Here is a 20,964-nt window from a genome sequence, read left to right as displayed (position 1 = left end):
TTGACGACTTCATGCTTGGTGATCTCGGTAGCGCCAAGAGCTTGGATCTCATTCGTGATGTCAGTAAGTCGATCAAACGTGAGCTGGACATTCTCATTGTCATTTCTCTTGAAGCGGTTGAAGAGGTTGCGAAGAACACTGATTCTCTGATCTCTCTGGGTTGAGACGCCTTCGTTGACCTTGGAGAGCCAGTCCCAGACCAGCTTAGATGTTTCCAAAGCACTCACGCGGCCATACTGTCCTTTGGTCAGATGACCACAGATGATATTCTTGGCAGTAGAGTCCAGTTGAACGAACTTCTTGACGTCAGCAGCAGTGACACCTTCTCCAGCCTTGGGAACGCCGTTCTTGACGACATACCATAGGTCGACGTCAATGGCTTCAAGATGCATGCGCATCTTATTCTTCCAGTAGGGATATTCAGTTCCATCGAAGACGGGGCACGTAGCGGAGACTTTGATTATCCCTGCAGTCGACATAGCTAAAACTCCAGGTGGTTAAACCGAATCACACAGAACAAGGTAGTACCTTGCTCTGATACCAATTGAAAGTGCGTTATATCGACTAGAGGGGGGGTGAATAGGCGATTTTTATGAAAGTCTTCAAAACATGGAAGTTATGAAGACAAACGATAGAAATAAACCTATTACCCTGCAGCGGAAGGTAGACTACACTAGGCAAGCCATAGTCAAGTATTCAATGGAGTGAAAGCACAATGACTAATAGCAGCAATGTAGTAAGGATCAGGTAGGAAGATATTATGAAGCCAAACAGAACCCGCAGTCACTCAGTGAAGATAAAAGATAGTGCAATCATACAATGACTTCACAAGGAGTAACAATACGTAAAGAGAGGGGAAGGATGAAACCAGTGACTCGTTGAAGACAATGATTTGTTGGACCAGTTCCAGTTGCTGTGACAACTGTACGTCTGGTTAGGGCGGCTAGGTATTTAAACCTGAGGACACACAGTCCCGGACACCCAGTCCTGAACACGCAGCTCAGGACACCCAGTCCTCATCGTATTCCCCTTGAGCTAAGGTCACACAGACCTCGCCCAATCACCCTGGTAAGTCTTCAAGGCAGACTCCGAAACCTTCACAGACTTCGTTCACCGGCAATCCACAATGTCTCTTGGATGCTCAGAACGCGACGCCTAACCGGCTGGAGGATTCACAGTCCTCAAGTGTAATAAGTCTTCAGATCACACAGACAAGAAGACTTAAGTGATGCCTAATTCTCTTTGGCTCTGGGTGGTTAGGGCTTTATCCTCACAAGGAATTCTCTCTCAAAGGCTTCGAGGTGGGTTGCTCTCAAACGACAAAAGCCGTACACTAACTCTGAGCAGCCAACCATTTATGGTTGTAGGGGGTGGGCTATTTATAGCCACTAGGCAACCCGACCTGATTTGTCGGAAATGACCCTGGGTCACTAAGGAACTGACACGTGTTCCAACGGTCAGATTTCAAACTCACACAGGAACTTTACTTGGGCTACAAGCAAAGCTGACTTGTCCGACTCTGGACAAGATTTGCTCTCATAGTCTTCACTCGAAGACATAGGTTTTTGGTTAAGCATCACTTCAGTCATTCTGACTGGTTCTCTTGGACCCCACTTAACAGTACGGTGGTTCCTATGACTCAACAAAGAAGAAAAAGAACTACGAAAGATCTAAGTCTTCGAGCTCCATAGGCTTCATGTGAATGTCTTCTCTTGTCATAGTCTTCAATGTGAATATCTTCATATACCACCTTTGACTTCAATGTCTTCATACATTTTTAGGGGTCATCTCTGGTAGGAAAACCGAATCAATGAGGGAATTCTACCTGTGTTATCCTGCAATTCTCACAAACACATTAGTCCCTCAACTAGGTTTGTCGTCAATACTCCAAAACCAACTAGGGGTGGCACTAGATGCACTTACACAGACAATCTGAGCACATGCTCAACGATTGAGCTTTACTCCCTTAGTTTGTAGGCTTAAGAAACTTGTCAGAGGTCTCATACCTCTTGACGTGGGCATTAGTCTGAACTCCCAATTTTAGTCTTTGGAACATCTCATATGTTCTGCGACGTTTCAAAACGTCTTTGGTGCCACAATTCTAAACCGTTAGTATTACGCACTGAACTATCACGTAGTCATCAGAACGTGTATGTCAGATGTTTCCCAACATCTACAGACGATGCTCGAGGTTCAACGCACTGAGCGGTGCATTAAGGACATAGCCCTTCTGTGCAGCAATGAGGACAATCCTCAGTTCACGGACCCAGCCCGCATAATTGCTACTGTCAACTCTCAACTAAATTTTCTCTAGGAACATATCTAAAATAGTAGAACCAAAGCATGAGCTACGACATAATTTGCAAAGACCTTTTAACAATGTTCATGATAATTAAGTTCATCTAATCAAATTATTCAATGAACTCCCACTTAGATAGACATCCCTCTAGTCATCTAAGTGATACATGATCCGAGTCAACTAGGCCGTGTCCGATCATCACGTGAGACGGACTAGTCATCATCGGTGAACATCTTCATGTTGATCGTATCCACTATACGACTCATGTTCGACCTTTCGGTCTTCCGTGTTCCGAGGCCATGTCTGTACATGCTAGGCTTGTCAAGTTAACCTAAGTGTATTGCATGTGTAAATCTGGCTTACACCCGTTGTATGCGAATGTTAGAACCTATCACACTCGATCATCACGTGGTGCTTCGGAACAACGGACCTTAGCAACGGTGCACAGTTAGGGGGAACACAATCCTTGATATTTTAATGATTGATCATCTTATTTATGCTACCGTTGTTCTAAGCAAATAAGATGTAAAAACATGACAAACATCACATGCAAATCATAAAGTGACATGATATGGCCAATATCATCTTGCGCCTTTGATCTCCATCTTCGACGCGCGGCATGATCACCTTCGTCACCGGCATGACACCATGATCTCCATCATCGTGTCTTCATGAAGTTGCCTCGTCAACTATTACTTCTACTACTATGGCTAACGATTAGCAATAAAGTAAAGTAATTGCATGACGTTTATGTTGACACGCAGGTCATAAATAAATTAAGACAACTCCTATGGCTCCTGCTGGTTGTCATACTCATCGACATGCAAGTCGTGATTCCTATTACAAGAACATGATCAATCTCATACATCACATATATCATTCATCACATCCTTTTGGCCATATCACATCACAAAGCAAACCCTGCAAAAACAAGTTAGACATCCTCTAATTGTTGTTGCATGTTTTACGTGGCTGCTATGGGTTTCTAGCAAGAACGTTTCTTACCTACGCAAAACCACAACGTGATATGCCAATTTCTATTTACCCTTCATAAGGACCCTTTTCATCGAATCCGATCCGACTAAAGTGGGAGAGACAGACACCCGCTAGCCACCGTATGCAACTAATGCATGTCAGTTGGTGGAACCAGTCTCACGTAAGAGTACGTGTAAGGTCGGTCCGGGCCGTTTCATCCCACGATGCCGCCGAATCAAGATAAGACTAGTAACGGCAAGTAAATTGACAAAATCGATGCCCACAACAACTTGTGTTCTACTCGTGCATAGAAACTACGCATAGACCTAGCTCATGATGCCACTGTTGGGGATCATAGCAGAAATTCAAAAAATTTCCTACGTGTCACCAAGATCAATCTATGGAGAGACTAGCAACGAGAGAGAGGTGTGCATCTACATACCCTTGCAGATCGCTAAGCGGAAGCGTCCAAGAGAACGGGGTTGATGGTGTCGTACACGCAACGATTCAGATCGCGGTCGATTCCGATCTAAGCGCCGAACAACGGCGCCTCCGCGTTCAACACACGTGCAGCCCGGTGACGTCTCCCGCGCCTTGATCCAGCAAGGAGAGAGAGGGAGAGGTTGGGGAAGACTCCGTCCAGCAGCAGCACGACGACATGGTGATGGTGGAGGAGCGCGGGACTCCAGCAGGGCTTCGCTAAGCACTACGAGAGACGAGAAGGGAGAGAGGTAGGGCTGCGCCAAGAGGGAGATCAAATCATGTGTTGGGCAGCCCCCAATACCTCAAGTATATATAGGGGAAGGGGAGGGGCTGCGCCCCCATCTAGGGTTCCCTCCCTAGGGGTGGCGGCAGCCCCAAAACCCATCTAGGGTTGCGGCCACGGGGGAGGGGGGGAGAGGGGGCGCCCTAGGGTGGGCCTTAAGGCCCATCTGGACCTAGGGTTTGCCCCCTTCCCACTCTCCACGCGCCTTGGGCCTTGGTGGGGGGGCGCACCAGCCCACCTGGGGCTGGTCCCCTCCCACACTTGGCCCACGCAGCCTTCTGGGGCTGGTGGCCCCACTCGGTGGACCCCCGAGACCCTCCCGGTGGTCCCGGTACGTTACCGATAGCACCCGAAACTTTTCCGGTGACCAAAACAGGACTTCCCATATATAAATCTTTACCTCCGGACCATTCCGGAACTCCTTGTGATGTCCGGGATCTCATCCGGGACTCCAAACAACATTCGGTAACCGCGTACATACTTTCCCTATAACCATAGCGTCATCGAACCTTAAGTGTGTAGACCCTACGGGCTCGGGAATCATGCAGATATGACCGAGACATCTCTCTGGTCAATAACCAACAGCGGGATCTGGATACCCATGTTGGCTCCCACATGTTCCACGATGATCTCATCGGATGAACCACGATGTCAAGGATTCAACCAATCTCGTATACAATTCCCTTTATCTATCGGTACGATACTTGCCCGAGATTCGATCCTCGGTATCCCGATACCTTGTTCAATCTCGTTACCGGCAAGTCTCTTTACTCGTTCCGTAACACATCATCCCATGATCAACTCCTTGGTCACATTGTGCACATTATGATGATGTCCTATCGAGTGGGCCCAGAGATACCTCTCCGTTTACACGGAGTGACAAATCCCAGTCTCGATTCGTGCCAACCCAACAGACACTTTCGGAGATACCCGCAGTGCACCTTTATAGCCACCCAGTTACGTTGTGACGTTTGGTACACCCAAAGCATTCCTACGGTGTCCGGGAGCTGCACAATCTCATGGTCTAAGGAAATGATACTTGACATTAGAAAAGCTTTAGCATACGAACTACACGATCTTGTGCTATGCTTAGGATTGGGTCTTGTCCATCACATCATTCTCCTAATGATGTGATCCCGTTATCAACGACATCCAATGTCCATGGTCAGGAAACCGTAACCATCTATTAATCAACGAGCTAGTCAACTAGAGGCTTACTAGGGACATGGTGTTGTCTATGTATCCACACATGCATCTGAGTTTACTATCAATACAATTCTAGCATGGATAATAAACGATTATCATGAACAAGGAAATATAATAATAACTAATTTATTATTGCCTCTAGGGCATTTTTCCAACAGTCTCCCACTTGCACTAGAGTCAATAATCTAGTTCACATCACTATGTGATTGTCATGAATCCAACACCCAAGGGGTTTGTTCATATCTTGCTTGTGAGAGAGGTTTAGTAGTCAATGAGTCTGAACCTTTCAGATCCATGTGTGCTTTACAAATCTCTATGTCATCTTTGTAGATCAGCTACCACGCGCTACTTGGAGCTATTCCAAATAACTGTTCTACTATACGAATCCGGTTTACTACTCAGAGTCATCCGAATTAGTGTCAAAGTTTGCATCAACGTAACCCTTTACGACGAACTCTTTTACCACCTACATAAACGAGAAAATTCCTTAGGCTACTAGTTACTAAGGATAACCTTGACCGTTGTCCCGTGATCCAATCCTAGGTCACACTTGTACCCCTTGACTGACTCATGGCTTGGCACACTTCAGGTGCGGTACACAACATAGCATACTTTAGAGCCTACGTCTAAAGCATAGGGGACGACCTCCGTCCTTTCTCTCTATTCTGCCGTGGTCAGGTCTTAAGTTTTACTCAATACTCATACCTTATAACACAACCAAGAACTCCTTCTTTGCCGATCTATTTTTGAACTCCTTTACGTTGTGATGTTTGGTACACCCAAAGCATTCCTACGGTGTCCGGGAGCTGCACAATCTCATGGTCTAAGGAAATGATACTTGACATTAGAAAAGTTTTAGCATACGAACTACACGATCTTGTGCTGTGCTTAGGATTGGGTCTTGTCCATCACATCATTCTCCTAATGATGTGATCCCGTTATCAATGACATCCAATGTCCATGGTCAGGAAACCGTAACCATCTATTAATCAACGAGCTAGTCAACTAGAGGCTTACTAGGGACATGGTGTTGTCTATGTATCCACACATGTATCTGAGTTTCCTATCAATACAATTCTAGCATGGATAATAAACGATTATCATGAACAAGGAAATATAATAATAACTAATTTATTATTGCCTCTAGGGCATTTTTCCAACACTAATTTTAAGGTCTCTCTATTAACTAAGTTTTTTAATTTAGAACCGGGTCACCGGTTTGACCGGCTCCACAAGTTCTCAAGGATCTCTTCCATTTAATTATTTTAATTAACTATGTTCTCTAATTTTGAAGTTCTCTCATTCGTTTGAGGTATTCAATTTTGGATTTGGTGTATGATTTTCATCGAGCCAACGTTTTTCAAATCAATCAGCAGCAGCCGGCCTATAAAAACATATCAACCCCGTGCACCCTTTCACCATCTAAAAAAAAGAGACACCACGTGATACTATATATAGTACCAATATAGTACATGCAGGTACCTACACGGAAATTTCCCCATATAAATATGGGTTGATTACCGGATAGCATATAATCACGCCATGAAAGGCCAACCAAATAACTGTATTATAAATAAACATAAAACATATTGCATCATCTCCTCCATCCACCAAACTAAATATTCCATCAGTTCCAATATATAAGGGGTATTAGTTTTTTGGAATTTCAAAATTTTTAACTTTGACCAAGTTCAGAGTCAAAAATATCGACAACCATGATGTTAAACCAAAAAAAATATGGAAATTCTGACACCGATTTGATATTATAGGTTTCCATGTATTTCTCTACAAATTTTATCAAACTTAAAGAAGTTTGAATTTTCAAAAAGTCATACACCTTATATTTTAAAATAGAGTGAATATTTTTCTAAGAATCCTAATAATAACAACAGCGCGGCAAAGCGCGCCCAACCCTTCTAGTATATATTAAACTTTAATGAAATGCGATATGAAACAATAATGACCATGCAAAAGAGATTGTAATGAAACAATAATGAAGACATGTAAAATTGCGATGACACACATATGAAATGATATTGAAAATATGTTACCATGCAGCTTAATGTGATCATGGCACACAGGTAATAAAATGGGAGTCTGATGTCATGGGGATTCGGGATCTCCTGCTTGAAGAAGCAAGGAAAAACATGTTTATAGCCAAGCTCAAACCATGAAAGATAATTTAACGAAATGGTATGACAGCTCAAACATCAAAATGAAATCTGAATGTTATAAGTAACACATGGTAAATTAGTAGAACAAAAAATCAAATGAAATAAGTCAAAAGTAATAATTTAGTTTCATTATAGTTTCAAAACTCAAATTTTAAATTTACGTGTCCAAGATTAAACTTATTTGAAGATTTAAATACCATGAACACTAATATCCAAATGGATACATATAAGATATTTGGTTCAACAGTTATAAATGGTACAAACTTGAAAATCAAACTAAAAAGCATGGGCGAATGGGTAGTGAAATTACTTTCTCACTGCGACATGTGGAATTTTTTTTTGCAGGGCGACATGTGGATATTTATACACTATATATATAGAACAGCAGACTCCCGTATACAGTATTGGTAAACATAATACCGTATTGGTCAAGGTCAACATGTGAATACTTATACGTATGCGAATCTCCAACTAATCCGGATAAACGCAGAGCTTGGTGTGGTATGACTATGACCAAATGCGGGTCAATAAGTTTATTAATTTCCTTCTGCCAGATGCTAACTGCCAAGTGTGAACCGTGGGAGAAGCTGCTGCCCGGTGGCCCACGACGTCTTCGCCCGGCTGAGCATCCGGCGGTACCCAGCCGCCCGGCACTTGCCGCGGCCACCCAGCAGCAAGCCGCATATCGGCGACGCCGCCTCCCGGATCTCCTCGCCGCCGGCACTGTCGTCGTCGTCGTGGTGGTGGTGTCCGTGGTCCATCTGCCACAGGACGCCGAGGAACGTGCCGACGTCGCACGGCAGCGCGAGCGGGCCCTGCGACGCGTACCCGTACTCGCGCTCGGCGTCGTCGAGGAGCCGCCGGAACAGCGGGTGGTTGGCGCAGTCGGTGCGCACCATGAACCGCTCCCGCTCCGCCCCGACGTACACCGAGAAGCGCCCGGCGGCCACCGCCGACGCTGCGCCGCCGCTTCGCCCGGTCCCGGACTTGCACCGCTCCACGGTCCTCAGTACGAGGCTCCTCCTCGTCCCCTTGGGTGCTGGCATGTTGGTCACCGTGCGCAGAGCGGTCAGCCTGTACCCCGCAGCTGAATGACGATCGAGCGCACCCCGGTTTGCAAGAGGCTCGCCAGTCGCCACTAGCATTTATAGGTAGCTACCGAGGGTAGTGACATGTGTAAGGATAGATGCTATGGCATACTTGTTCCCAAAAAACAAAAAATGCTACGACATACGTATTTTATTGATGGTCAAATTTTTTATTAACATCATCATTCATCGACCCGAGACAATTGCACTAGAGTTTATGGTCCTTTTAGTTAGCACTTTGCGGGCTTCTAATAACATATGAATACGAAGAAAAAAAGATTTTTTTGAAAAGAAGAATTACCCCTGCCTCTGCATCAAGTGATGCACACAACCATTTTATTAAAAAAAGTAGTAGCAGAAGAAAAATAATGTTAGCCGTAGTTCCTGCTCCTATTATTAGGTGGGGAATGTACATTTTCGCCATTAAGCTAAGAACATGGGTGAAGCTAAAGAAACATCCATTGTTGAGGAAATCGTTAACTGGTAGCTGCTCGGTCGGCTGGTGAGTAGGGAATTAATAGGCTAACCGGCAAGTTAATCGGTCATTTAATCAATTAATCGGATGATTTATCGGGTAATCGACTACTCGAGAACCGTATGAGTAGGGATTAATCGGCAAGTTAACTAGTTAATCGGATGAATTCTTGAAAAGGGGAAACATCCATTAGGTTTAGCTCCGTTGGTTGTCGATGTATTCTTCCCTAACAGTCGATGTTAAAAACTAATACATTGAGCATTTGATGAGTTTTTTTGGGTCCGGCTGAACCCAAAACTCTGTACCATCTTCGCCCTTGGCTAAGAGGTTTTTAGGCTAGCAAATATTACGCTAGGTGTGTTCTATCATGTGTTTATATATGTTAAATTTATTTTGTTTGTTTCAGCTACGGTCGGTCTTTACCCCAAAGAAAATACAACATTTCTTCCCGTGTGGAATACAGGAAAAACACTTTAACCTTGCATTAGAAAACTTGCTCAAGTGTGTAGTACATGTGTACCAATTTGTCACCGCTGCATGCTTAATGCCACTCGTCCTCCAGAGTTTCCTAATTAAACCAAACTGATGTATCAAGATTGGTTGCTAGACACGCGGTGGAACATATATATCGTGAGTCATCAAGAGTCCTTTGTAATTTGGCTGCGCTTGGTCACACGGCAAATCGGTATAAGGGTCGTTGTCTGACGTATCATAAGTGTGAAAAGTGTTAATCATTGTTATCTGAGACCATAATAATTGTATAAACTTGTTCTCAGATAGTTCAAACAGAAGTACGTATGATTACTGGACCTGTTTAATTTAATGTGTCCCATTCGACAAATTTTAGTTAATCTAGCGCATCTTGCTGATGCATGTATGGAAGACTCGGACGCATTGGAGTATTATCTTACCTCACCCCTTTAAGAATGTCAAGACATATTTTAGTGGCCAAGGACAAGGAGGTCATAAGAGTGAGATAATAGTTGAGAGAAATGATCATGCCATCTTCTTGCCTCACTATCTTCAGCACAAGAAAGATGTAAGTTACTCAAGTTGTTTACTCACAAATGTACAAAGACAGATGGAAGATAATTAACAAAATTAAACTAACTGCCCTAGAAAAGCTCCACCCCTTGGGACAGGATCACGGGAACGCCACCTCCCAGCGAATGGGAGAAACACAAGCAAGCTTACATCACATGATTTGGACTATGATTGAATTACAGAAATATATGGTTGATTGGAATAGGACGGGTACCATGATGAGGGATATTCGTATCTTCCTAACCCAACATTTTAATCAGGACTTGGTTAACACTAACTGAATGATCATAAGTATACGTGAAGATCCTCTATAATCTATTTTTATGAACACTGATAGGAGAGGAACACAGTGACAGCACTGTACTTAATCAGTTTGAAAAGATGGGTGATTCATCCCTGAGAACTCTAGTTTACTCTGACCTCAATTGGTTTCCTTACTTAATCATGTCAAAGTTTCACTACATCAATCCTTAGTTGCATCTCCGCCAGATGCAACCTACACTAGGACACTAGGTCATCTAAAACAATGATATGTTGTCATTGGTCAGCTCTTGCCACATCACATCACCTAACTCTTGCATAGAGGGTTAATATTTAGGAGAGAGGTGGTTCATTATTGGTAAAACTTTATGTCGTAGTCTGCAAACCCAAAAACAAACAGAGAGATAAAGAACAAATGAGAGAAAAAAAAATAGACTAGTGTCAGATTCAACTTATTGAAATAGATGTATGTAATAGTGTTGGTTGATGGTGTGGTTGACAATACAAACACTTACATACTACAAATCTTACATTCTTAAGAAGTTGCTCCCCACTACAAAGCATTCTCTCAACATGCACATAGTCCACATCAGCATGCACGCCATGTCATCAGTTCCGTTACTAGCTAGTCTTCCGTTTGGGCCACAGGCAACACTCTTCTTCTGTTTGGGCTGAAGCACAATGATCCCATCCATTTTATTTTTCTGACATCTCTGTTCTAGGCAGGTGTCCGGTCTCCTCCTCATATTCTCCGTAACAGCGCCTCCACTTCTCCACGACAATTACTCCCCACTTATATTGATTCCTCTCTCCCTTTTCATCTTCTCCATCAAATCCCATTGGAACGGATGGGTTTCCTTCGCTGCCTCATCACACATGAATAACTGATGCGGTGTATCTCCTCTTTTAAGTAGATCTCTAGAACAATAACCTCCTCGGCCTAGACCCTCCCAACTATAGAGTTCCATTGCCGCAAGCTCAGATTCTCGAGGAGCGCAGCCAATTCAGTTGTTGACCTTCTCCAGCGGCCTCGGACGCTCTGGCGCGACCACCCCGCCGCGGCCCGCAATCTGGATAAAGAGCACGGGTTCCAGCGGCAGGAGCTCGGGAAGGAGAAGCTCCCTAGGACGGTGGTGTTGCACGGGCGCCGCATGTTCCTCTGCTATGAGGTCCTGAGGAGTGGCCATCCCACATATACTCCACCAAGTCCGAAAGCCTTCCCCACCTCCTCGCTACTGCCATCAACGCCCGCAAGCCCAACTGGAAGAAAAGGGTGAACATCTCTTCTCCTCCTTCCTCTCCCTCAATTTGTTTTTTGATTGGCTTGATTTTGTGTTGTCAATTAGGATTCACACACTTCTCCCATGGTAGTCTTATTTGTTTATTTAGACAACAGGCACCAAGTTCCCAGGTTTTACTTAGGTATATACAGTGTAGGATAAAGCCATCAGTGCATACAGAAAGTTCCAGCAACGAAAGCACTTGGGCAGAAAAAGTTCAGCATGACAGGCATTACAAAGAAGCTGCATCAGCAAAGATAAACATGAAAGCATAGCCAGCGAACAAAAGGCTTCCAACGCCACACAACTCAGGAAGATGCTACATCCCTATAGTCCTATCCATGTCTTGGCCGAGCTCAAGTTATATAATTGTTTGTTAGAGGTTTAAACTTGACATGATCAGGTTACTGTACGTCGTATTACATCTACATATATAGCATTATTTACTTAGTTTGATATGGCTGTAAATCTTTCCATGTAAACAAAAGAGGGAAAATTAAACTGGTAACTACGGAGATATGCCTTAGTACCTTTGTATTCCGATCAATAAAATTTGTTTAGTCATCTAATAAGTTACTAAGTTGCTGTTTTGAATTGGTTGCAAAACTGAACATATTGTGTATGCTGGATTGGAATTATATACATGCCATTTTTTGTAGTTTGCTCTTGCAATCAGTAGTAGCAAGAGGATAGAAGCTTCCTAGGTGTGCAACCTATTTCACAATCCCCTCTCTGTACAAGGTTCTCCCAGATTTCTCCATTCCCAATCTTCATATACCATATATTTGTTTGGATTATTGATTCAAATTGTTATCTTCCTTGATATGTCCATATTACTTAGAAATTCGTCAACAAATCCTGCAGCAACGCGCGGGGCATCCTCTAGTTATTGAAGATGCTCGGGTTCATGCGTACACGGAATTCAAAGTGGCTCCCTAAGCATTACCTATGTTGGTCAAAGACGTTCACATCACCAGCATCACGCATGAACCACGCTTTCACACATCCCACACAAACGGCTGGAGATTTGTAGCACGCGGGGGCGGGATTAAGTCTATGAGATTTTCTCACTCGTAGCGATGGTTAAGTCTATCCGAATCATGTTAGCAATTGCCACATTTTATGAAATCTGGCAAATGGATGTCAAAATTGTATTCCTTAATAGATTTCTTAAAAAAGAGTTGTATATGATGCAACAAGAAGGTTTTATCAATCCTAAAAGTGCTAACAAAATGCGCAAGCTCCAGCGATCCATCTATGGACTGGTGCAATCATCTCGGAGTTGGAATATACGCTTTGATGAGTTGATCAAAGCATATAATTTTATACAGACTTGCGGTGAAATCTGTATTTACAAGAAAGTGAGTGGGAGCACTACAACCTTTCTGATAAGTATATGTGAATGACATATTGTTGATCGGAAATGATGTAGAATTTTTTGAAAAGGATAAAGGAGTGTTTGAAAGGAGTTTTTCAAAGAAAGACCTCGGTGAAGCTGCTTACATATTGAGCATCAAGATCTATAGAGATAGATCAAGACGCTTGATAAGTTTTTTCAATGAGTACATACCTTGACAAGATTTTGAAGTAGTTCAAAATGGAACAGTCAAAGAAGGAGTTCTTGCCTGTGTTGCAAGGTGTGAAGTTGAGTGAAGGTTCAAAACCCGACCACGATAGAAAATAGAAAGAGAATGAAAAGCCATTCCCTATGCCTCAGTCATAGGTTCTATAAAGTATGCTATGTTGTGTACCAGACCTATTGTGTATCTCACCATGAGTTTGGCAAGACGGTACAATAGTAATCCAGGAGTGGATCAATGGACAACGGTCAAAATTATCTTTGGTGGAATAAGGATATGTTTCTCGGTTATGGAGATGACAAAAGTTCGTCGTAAAGGGTTACGTCGATGCAAAGCTTTGACACTAATCCGGATCACTCTAAGTCTCAATCTGGATACATATTAAAAGTGGGAGCAATTAGCTAGAGTAGCTTCGTGCAGAGCATTGTAGACATAGAAATTTGCAAAATACATAGAGATCTAAATGTGGCAGACCTGTTGACTAAACTTCTCTCACAAGCAAAACATGCCCTTAGTACTCTTTGGGTGTTAATCACATGGCGATGTGAACTAGATTATTAACTCTAGTAAACCCTTTAGGTATTGATCACATGGCGATGTGAACTATAGAGTGTTAAATCACATGATGATGTGAACTATTGGTGTTAAATCACATGGCGATGTGCACTATATTATTGACTCTAGTGCAAGTGGGAGACTGAAGGAAGTATGCCCTAGAGGCAATAATAAAGTTGTTATTTATATTTCCTTATATCATGATAAATGTTTATTATTCATGCTAGAATTGTATTAACCGGAAACTTGGTACATGTGTGAATACATAGACAAACAGAGTGTCCCTAGTATATGCCTCTACTTGACTAGCTCGTTAATCAAAGATGGTTAAGTTTCCTAACCATAGACATGTGTAAGTGCATCTAGTGCCCCTTAGTGATTTTGGTGTATTGAAGACTTATAGGTTAAGGGACTGATGCGTTTTTGAGTGTACACAGGTCTATAAGTCTATGAGGAGTTTGATATTTACAAAGAAAGTCGACCCCTAAAAATGAAGTTCTTCGACTGAAGACTTTGGATTTCTGAAGACTTTCTGAAGACTTTTGTCGGATGTGGGGTTCCGGAAAACCCTTAAGGTTCGAACATTGGGGTGCGCGTGAAGTCTTTCCCTCCTATCGATCTACGCCCAGCTCACTAAGATCTCGCGGACGAACTCAACGAACTCGCAACACAGAAAGACACAAGATTTATATTGTTCGGGCCACCGTTGTGGTGTAACACCCTACTCCAGTGTGGTGGTGGTGGATTGCCTCTTGGGCTGATGATGAACAATACAAGGGGAAGAACAGCCTCCTGAGGTTGAGGTGTTCTTGTGCGTGGCTAACTTGTGCGGGTGAGAGAGTGATCTAAGATGCCGTCCTCTCCCCTTCTCTTTTTTCCTTCTATGGTGGTGGATAGCCCTACTTATAGAGGCCCTAGTCCTCTTCCCAAATATTGAGCGGGAAGGGAGCCAACAACGGTGGGCTAATTTGAAGGGGGACATCTAGTACAAGCCACCCTGACAAAAGGTGGTCTGCGCCTACGAAAGGCTCTGATGGTGACGCCGTCTTGGGCTCCACGATGACCTCCGTCTTGTCGTCCTTCCGGTCTTGGTCTTGTTGCACCAAAATGGCAAACTTTGCCTGATGCCTCGGTACTCCTCTCCTGCGCTAGTTTCCTTAGCACCAAAGAGGAAATAAGGACGCTGCGCGCGCTGGCGCCCGCCTGGTGTCGATCGTCATGGCTCACGTCACGAGAGCCTCGTGAGGTTCGCGTCGCCTTGATATCTCCGCTCCTCATGAGCCTGCCTGACTAGGCCGCCCAGGAGGAGGTCTCGTGCCGTCCGCCTCGCGAGGCTTGGCCCCTCGCGAGGGTCTTGGGTGCCTTGTTGGTGAAGATGGGCCGTACGGCCTGCTGGTTCAGCCACGCAGCAGGCCGCAGACAGGCAAGTCTGGGGACCCCCGTTCCCAGGACGTCGACAGTAGCCCCCAGGCCCAAGGTGCGCTCGGGCTTGGCTTCGCGGCGAAGCCAAGGGCCAAGTACGGAGCGCCGCGGGCCCCAAAAGCCTGTGGCCTCGATTGACGCATGGCGGGTGATTGGACGTGGGCGTCTCCGCTTCCCCACGCTGCCCTTGAATTCACCAGGCTATGCGGCCCGCCTCCTCACAGTTATTCTTCCTTTGCCACGCCTGGCTCTTCCAATCTCCCTGCTTCCTCGACGCCCTGCTCCGCCTTCTCAATCCGACCTATGTTCCGCCCGCTTCACCGCCATGGCGCCGAAACAAGCCGAAAAGGGGAAGAAACCTCTGTCCTTGCCAAACGCACCTCCGTCCTTCGAGCCGGCGCTCGGCCGGCCTCGGGTGCTCAACGACGAGGCCATGGACAAGGTGTGCCCCATGCTTGCCTCCAGTTTCAACTAATGGGGAGAGACGCCGGCTTGGCCCGCGTCTCGCACCAGCATGGCTCGAGCAGTTACTGAGGTTCCGATCTTCATTGATGCCCTCTGGGCTGGCCTGATTCCTCCCTTCTCCGCCTTCTTCAATGCGGTGCTCGAGCACTATCAGATCCACATGCTCCATCTCGATCCTCAGGCTGTGACCCTTCTCGCCGTCTTTGCCTTCGTGTGCGAGGCCATGGTGGGCATCGCCCCCTCCGTGGCACTCCTCCTCCACTTCTTCTTGTTGCATCTCACTGGTCCCCGGCAGAGCTCAGGGTGCGTGGGCTTCCAGGCCGTGGCTGCGACGGCAGGCACGGGGATTGACTTCAAGCTCCCTTCATCCACGAGCGAATTTCGTACGCGATGGGTGTTTGTTGACGCCGGCGTGCTCAACCCTCTGCTCCGAGCCCCGGTGGGGTCTGCTATTCCAAACTCCGGCTGGGGTCATTAGAAGTTCACGAGCCCCTGCCTTGCCCCTGTCTGGGCCAGGCTGAGGTGGTTGAAGGACCTTGGCGTGACTGCGTCCATGGTGGTGAGGGAGTTCGTCAGGCATCGAGTTGCTCCACTTCAGCGCCACTCTCGCCCGATGTGGGACTTGCTCAGCAGACATGACAACATGAGGTTTCAGGAGGACGGGCTTCCTCTCGCTGCTCGGCAAATAGTGCTCACGGTCCTATCAGGTGTCCCTCTGCCGGATGAGATGCCCAGGAACAACTGCATGTTGTACCGCTGTGAGAACAAGGTCACATTTGCCGTGAACATGCCTTCCTTTGATGAGTGGGGGCCGCGCCCAATCGGCTTGGTGGGGCCCCGCGAGAACCCCGTCATCGTGGTCCCCTTCTTCGCCGCCGGTGCCGGGCTCGCCCCAGGTGACGGTGCGGGGGAGCGAGCCACGATGGGGGCCGGCGGCTCAGGTGCTGAGGAGCACATGCCGGGTGGTGATCCGGGGGCGTCGTCCTCGGGGGCTTGGGACCCCCCTCCTGAGGCGTTGGTTGCCGAGGAGATGCGGCGTGCGGCTCCCGAGGCTGAGGCTCCAGGATGAAGGAAATATGCCCTAGAGGCAATAATAATGTTATTATTATTTTATTTCCTTATATCATGATAAATGTTTATTATTCATGCTAGAATTGTATTATCCGGAAACATAATACTTGTGTGAATACATAGAAAACTTAAACGTCACTAGTATGCCTCTACTTGAGTAGCTCATTAATCAAAGATGGTTATGTTTCCTAACCATAGACATGTGTTGTCATTTGGTTAACGGGATCACATTATTAGGAGAATGATGTGATTGACATGACCCATTCCATTAGCTTAGCACCCGATCGTTTAGTATGTTGCTATTGCTTTCTTCATAACTTATACATGTTCCTATGACTATGAGATTATGCAACTCCCGTTTACCGGAGGAACACTTTGTGTGCTACCAAACATCACAACGTAACTGGGTGATTATAAAGGTGATCTACAGGTGTCTCCAAAGGTATATGTTGGGTTGGCGTATTTCGAGATTAGGATTTGTCACTTCGATTGTCGGAGAGGTATCTCTGGGCCCTCTCAGTAATGCACATCACCTAAGCGTTGCGAGCAATGCAACTAATGGGTTAGTTGTGAGATGATGTATTACGGAACGAGTAAAGAGACTTGCCGGCAACGAGATTGAACTAGGTATTGAGATACCGACGATCGAATCTCGAGCAAGTAACATACCGATGACAAAGGGAACAACGTATGTTGTTATGCGGTCTGACCGATAAAAGATCTTCGTCGAATATGTGGGAGCCAATATGAGCATCCAGGTTCCGCTATTGGTTATTGACCGGAGACGTGTCTCAGTCATGTCTACATTGTTCTCAAACCCGTAGGGTCCGCACTCTTAAGGTTTCGATGACAGTTATATTATGAGTTTATTAGTTTTGATGTACCGAAGTTAGTTCGGAGTCCCGGATATGATCACAGACATAACGAGGAGTCTCGAAATGGTCGAGACATAAAGATTGATATATTGGACGACTATATTCGGACACCAGAAGTGTTCCAGAGAAGTTTTGGATAAAACCGGAGTACCGGGGGGTTACCGGAACCCCCCGGGGGGTTAATGGGCCTCATGGGCCTAAAGTGGAGAAGAGGAGGGGCGGCCAGGGCAGGCCGCGCGCCCCTCCCCCTCTAGTCCAAATTGGACAAGGAGGGAGGGGCGGCGCCCCCCTTTCCTTCCTCTCCTCTCTCCCTTCCTTCCCACTCTCCTACTTGGACAAGGAAAAGGAGGGAGTCCTACTCCCGGTAGGAGTAGGACTCCTCCCTGGCACGCCTCATCATGGCCGGCCGCACCTTCCCCTTGCTCCTTTATATACGGGGGCAGGGGGGCACCTCTAGAAACAACAGTTGATCCTTGAGATCTCTTAGCCATGTGCGGTGCCCCCCTCCACCATAATCCTCGATAATATTGTAGCGGTGCTTAGGCGAAGCCCTGCGACAGTAGAACATCAAGATCGTCACCACGCCGTCGTGCTGACGGAACTCTTCCCCGACACTTTGCTGGATCGGAGTCCGGGGATCGTCATCGAGCTGAACGTGTGCTAGAACTCGGAGGTGCCGTAGTTTTGGTGCTTGATCGGTCGGGCCGTGAAGACGTACGACTACATCAACCGCGTTGTTATAACGCTTCCGCTTTCGGTCTATGAGGGTATGTGGACAACACTCTCCCCTCTCGTTGCTATGCATCACCATGATCTTGTGTGTGCGTAGTAATTTTTTTGAAATTACTATGTTACCCAACAGTGGTATCAGAGCCTAGGTTTTATGTGTTGATGTTATATGCACGAGTAGAACACAAGTGAGTTGTGGGCGATATAAGTCATACTGCTTACCAGCATGTCATACTTTGGTTCGGTGGTATTGTTGGATGAAGCGGCCCAGACCGACATTACGGGTACGCTTACGTGAGACTGGTTCTACCGATGTGCTTTGCACACAGGTGGCTGGCGGGTGCCAGTTTCTCCAACTTTAGTTGAACCAAGTGTGGCTACGCCCGGTCCTTGCGAAGGTTAAAACAGCACCAACTTGACAAACTATCGTTGTGGTTTTGATGCGTAGGTAAGATTGGTTCTTGCTTAAGCCCGTAGCAGCCACGTAAAACTTGCAACAAACAAAGTAGAGGACGTCTAACTTGTTTTTTCAGGGCATGTTGTGATGTGATATGGTCAAGACATGATGCTAAATTTTATTGTATGAGATGATCATGTTCTGTAACCGAGTTATCGGCAACTGGCAGGAGCCATATTGTCGGAGTAATGGGCCACGGGTAGGCCAACCCGAGCCCCATGACCTTTCAAGACATCGGGGCAGGCTGTGCCCCTCAAGACCACAGGGTGAAGAGCCGCCTCCTGGGGAGTCTACGGCAAGGCGGCCGACTGCCCACTCAGGCCGAGTCCCAGGGACGACTTCCAGAGAAGCCGGCTTTCGGGAGTCGGCCGGCAACTCCAACAAACCGTGACCTCATCGAGAGGGACGGGGCGGGGCGTGGCTACAATAAAGCCCACTGCCCGCCCCTTACCAAGGGCAGGCATGGCTACAGCGCGCCTTACTTGGGAATATCTCCCCGCGGCGTGGCACTGTTGCCCAGCCGGCCCTGACATCAGCACCACTGTACCTAGTCCTGCGCCCACGACGGCTTGTCTGTACGGCCTGGAGGTAGCAGGGCCCACCAACCAGCGAGACCTTGGGAGACGGCGGGGGCACCGCCAGTCGGACCCAACGGGAGTCGGCCCGGGGGAGTCGGCCGAGCCCTCCCCCGGCCCCACGCGCCATTAATCAAGAAGAGATGGGGAGTGGCCACAGTGATCGCCCGCCAGGCGGCGGGGCTGTTACCACGACCCCATGACCAAGCTTGCATCATCAGGAGCACGGCTACAGGAATCAGCAGCCGGCAAGACCCGCCCGCGGCGGACGCGTCCTATCGGCTCCGTACCAGACCAGTCGGCGGGACCCACCAGTCGGCGGGCCCCAGCAGTCGGCGGAGAAGTCGGAGGTCGGAGACACTGACGGCTGGGCCCGTGCCCAGTCTCATTACCATTGTACCCCTGGGGGGGTAGGCCTATATAAACCCCCCAGGGCACCCATGCAAAGGGTTGGATCCCAGTAGTTCTATACCTCACCAGATAGTGGGAGAGAGCTAGCCTTGCCCTCTCCTACCACATACACAGCTCAAGGAGCAATCGTGTAAACACTTGACCATAGTGATCATGCGGAGACCCCGCAGAGCAGCAGTAGGGGTATTATCTCCCCGGAGAGCCCCGAAGCTGGGTAAGATTCGCCGGCGTGCATGTCTTCGCCTCATCCCGTTTCCAGGCACCGGCGACGTTCTACTCGCCCCCACCATGATAAGCCATTCGTTGGCATATGTCGCACCAAACCCCCGACATTTGGCACCCACCATGGGGCATGGTGCACCGCCGTCCGGAGATCTGTTCTGGACGGGAACCCTTTTCCTCCCTGGCGAGCGCAGCCAGCCAGGCATGCCAGACGAAGTTTGTGTCGACGCGCTGCGCGGCGTGGAGATCGCCTGCGCAGCCAGCTCCTTGGCCGAACTTGTCGGCGAGGTCCGCCTCTTCGACGAACCTGCGTCCGACGCAGGCGTAGGCGGCCCCGAAAACCTCCTCGCGGGCCTCCTCGATCAACTCCACGTTTCCGGCGAGCCTGCCGTAGACTTGGAGTCCGTAGGCTCCACCGACCCGATGCTGGTCGACTCCGACACCATGTCAGTCGACACTTTCCCCTCCAACGTGGTGGTCTATGACGAACCTCTCCCCCACGCGGAGAGCGACGGAGCACTGTCACTGAGGTGTTGGTCATCTGTCATGACGAGTTCCCTGGTGGAAGGGCGCCCGACTCACTCGGTGCGGCGCTGCAAGACCTAGCTGTGCCTATTCCAGAAGATGCTGACGCAAAGTCGCTAGAAGCGCGCCGCCTTCAGCTTGTTGAAGGCGCGAAGAAGCTAGCCAGCATGAGACGCTTGTCAGAAGCTTACCAGCGGGATATGGATCGCGCTATTGGCGGCTCGCCGGCTCCGGCAGGGCCCAGCCGCCTTGGCGAGGTTCAGCAGCGCGGCGTAGCCATCGCCAGCCTATTTGGGGCTAGCCGCCCAGTGTATGCCACGCCAGCAGAGAACATCCGAGCCGCCCAGGCAGCGGCGGATGAGCTGGACAATTTCGAGGGCGAAGAGCGCCGCCTCATGATGGAGCGAGTCCAGCGGCTCCTCGACGCGGCCGCCGCGTAGAACGAGGCCGGTTGCCGCCCGGAGGCACCACAGCGGCCAAACGACGACCCGCACCGAGATCAAGGCGCG

The 20,964-nt window shown here is 47.5% G+C and overlaps 1 protein-coding gene across 1 annotated transcript; it reads right to left on the bottom strand.

Moving 5' to 3' along the window:
- Positions 1-7,774: 7,774 nt before the first annotated feature.
- LOC125554900 lies at positions 7,775-8,565 on the bottom strand. Its single transcript, XM_048718281.1, has one exon. The coding sequence runs from the start codon at positions 8,563-8,565 to the stop codon at positions 7,978-7,980; it is 588 nt and encodes a 195-aa protein (XP_048574238.1). The 3' UTR covers positions 7,775-7,977.
- Between the last annotated feature and the right edge of the window lie 12,399 nt (positions 8,566-20,964).

This window comes from Triticum urartu, chromosome 4 (assembly GCF_003073215.2).
Source record: "Triticum urartu cultivar G1812 chromosome 4, Tu2.1, whole genome shotgun sequence".
Taxonomy (NCBI): domain Eukaryota; kingdom Viridiplantae; phylum Streptophyta; class Magnoliopsida; order Poales; family Poaceae; genus Triticum; species Triticum urartu.
This window is presented reverse-complemented; position numbering and strand designations above follow the sequence as displayed.

What these genes read in the sequence shown, in the direction of transcription:
- LOC125554900 (XM_048718281.1), bottom strand. Translation starts at nt 8,565, where the DNA reads ATGCTAGTGGCGACTGGCGAGCCTCTTGCAAACCGGGGTGCGCTCGAT.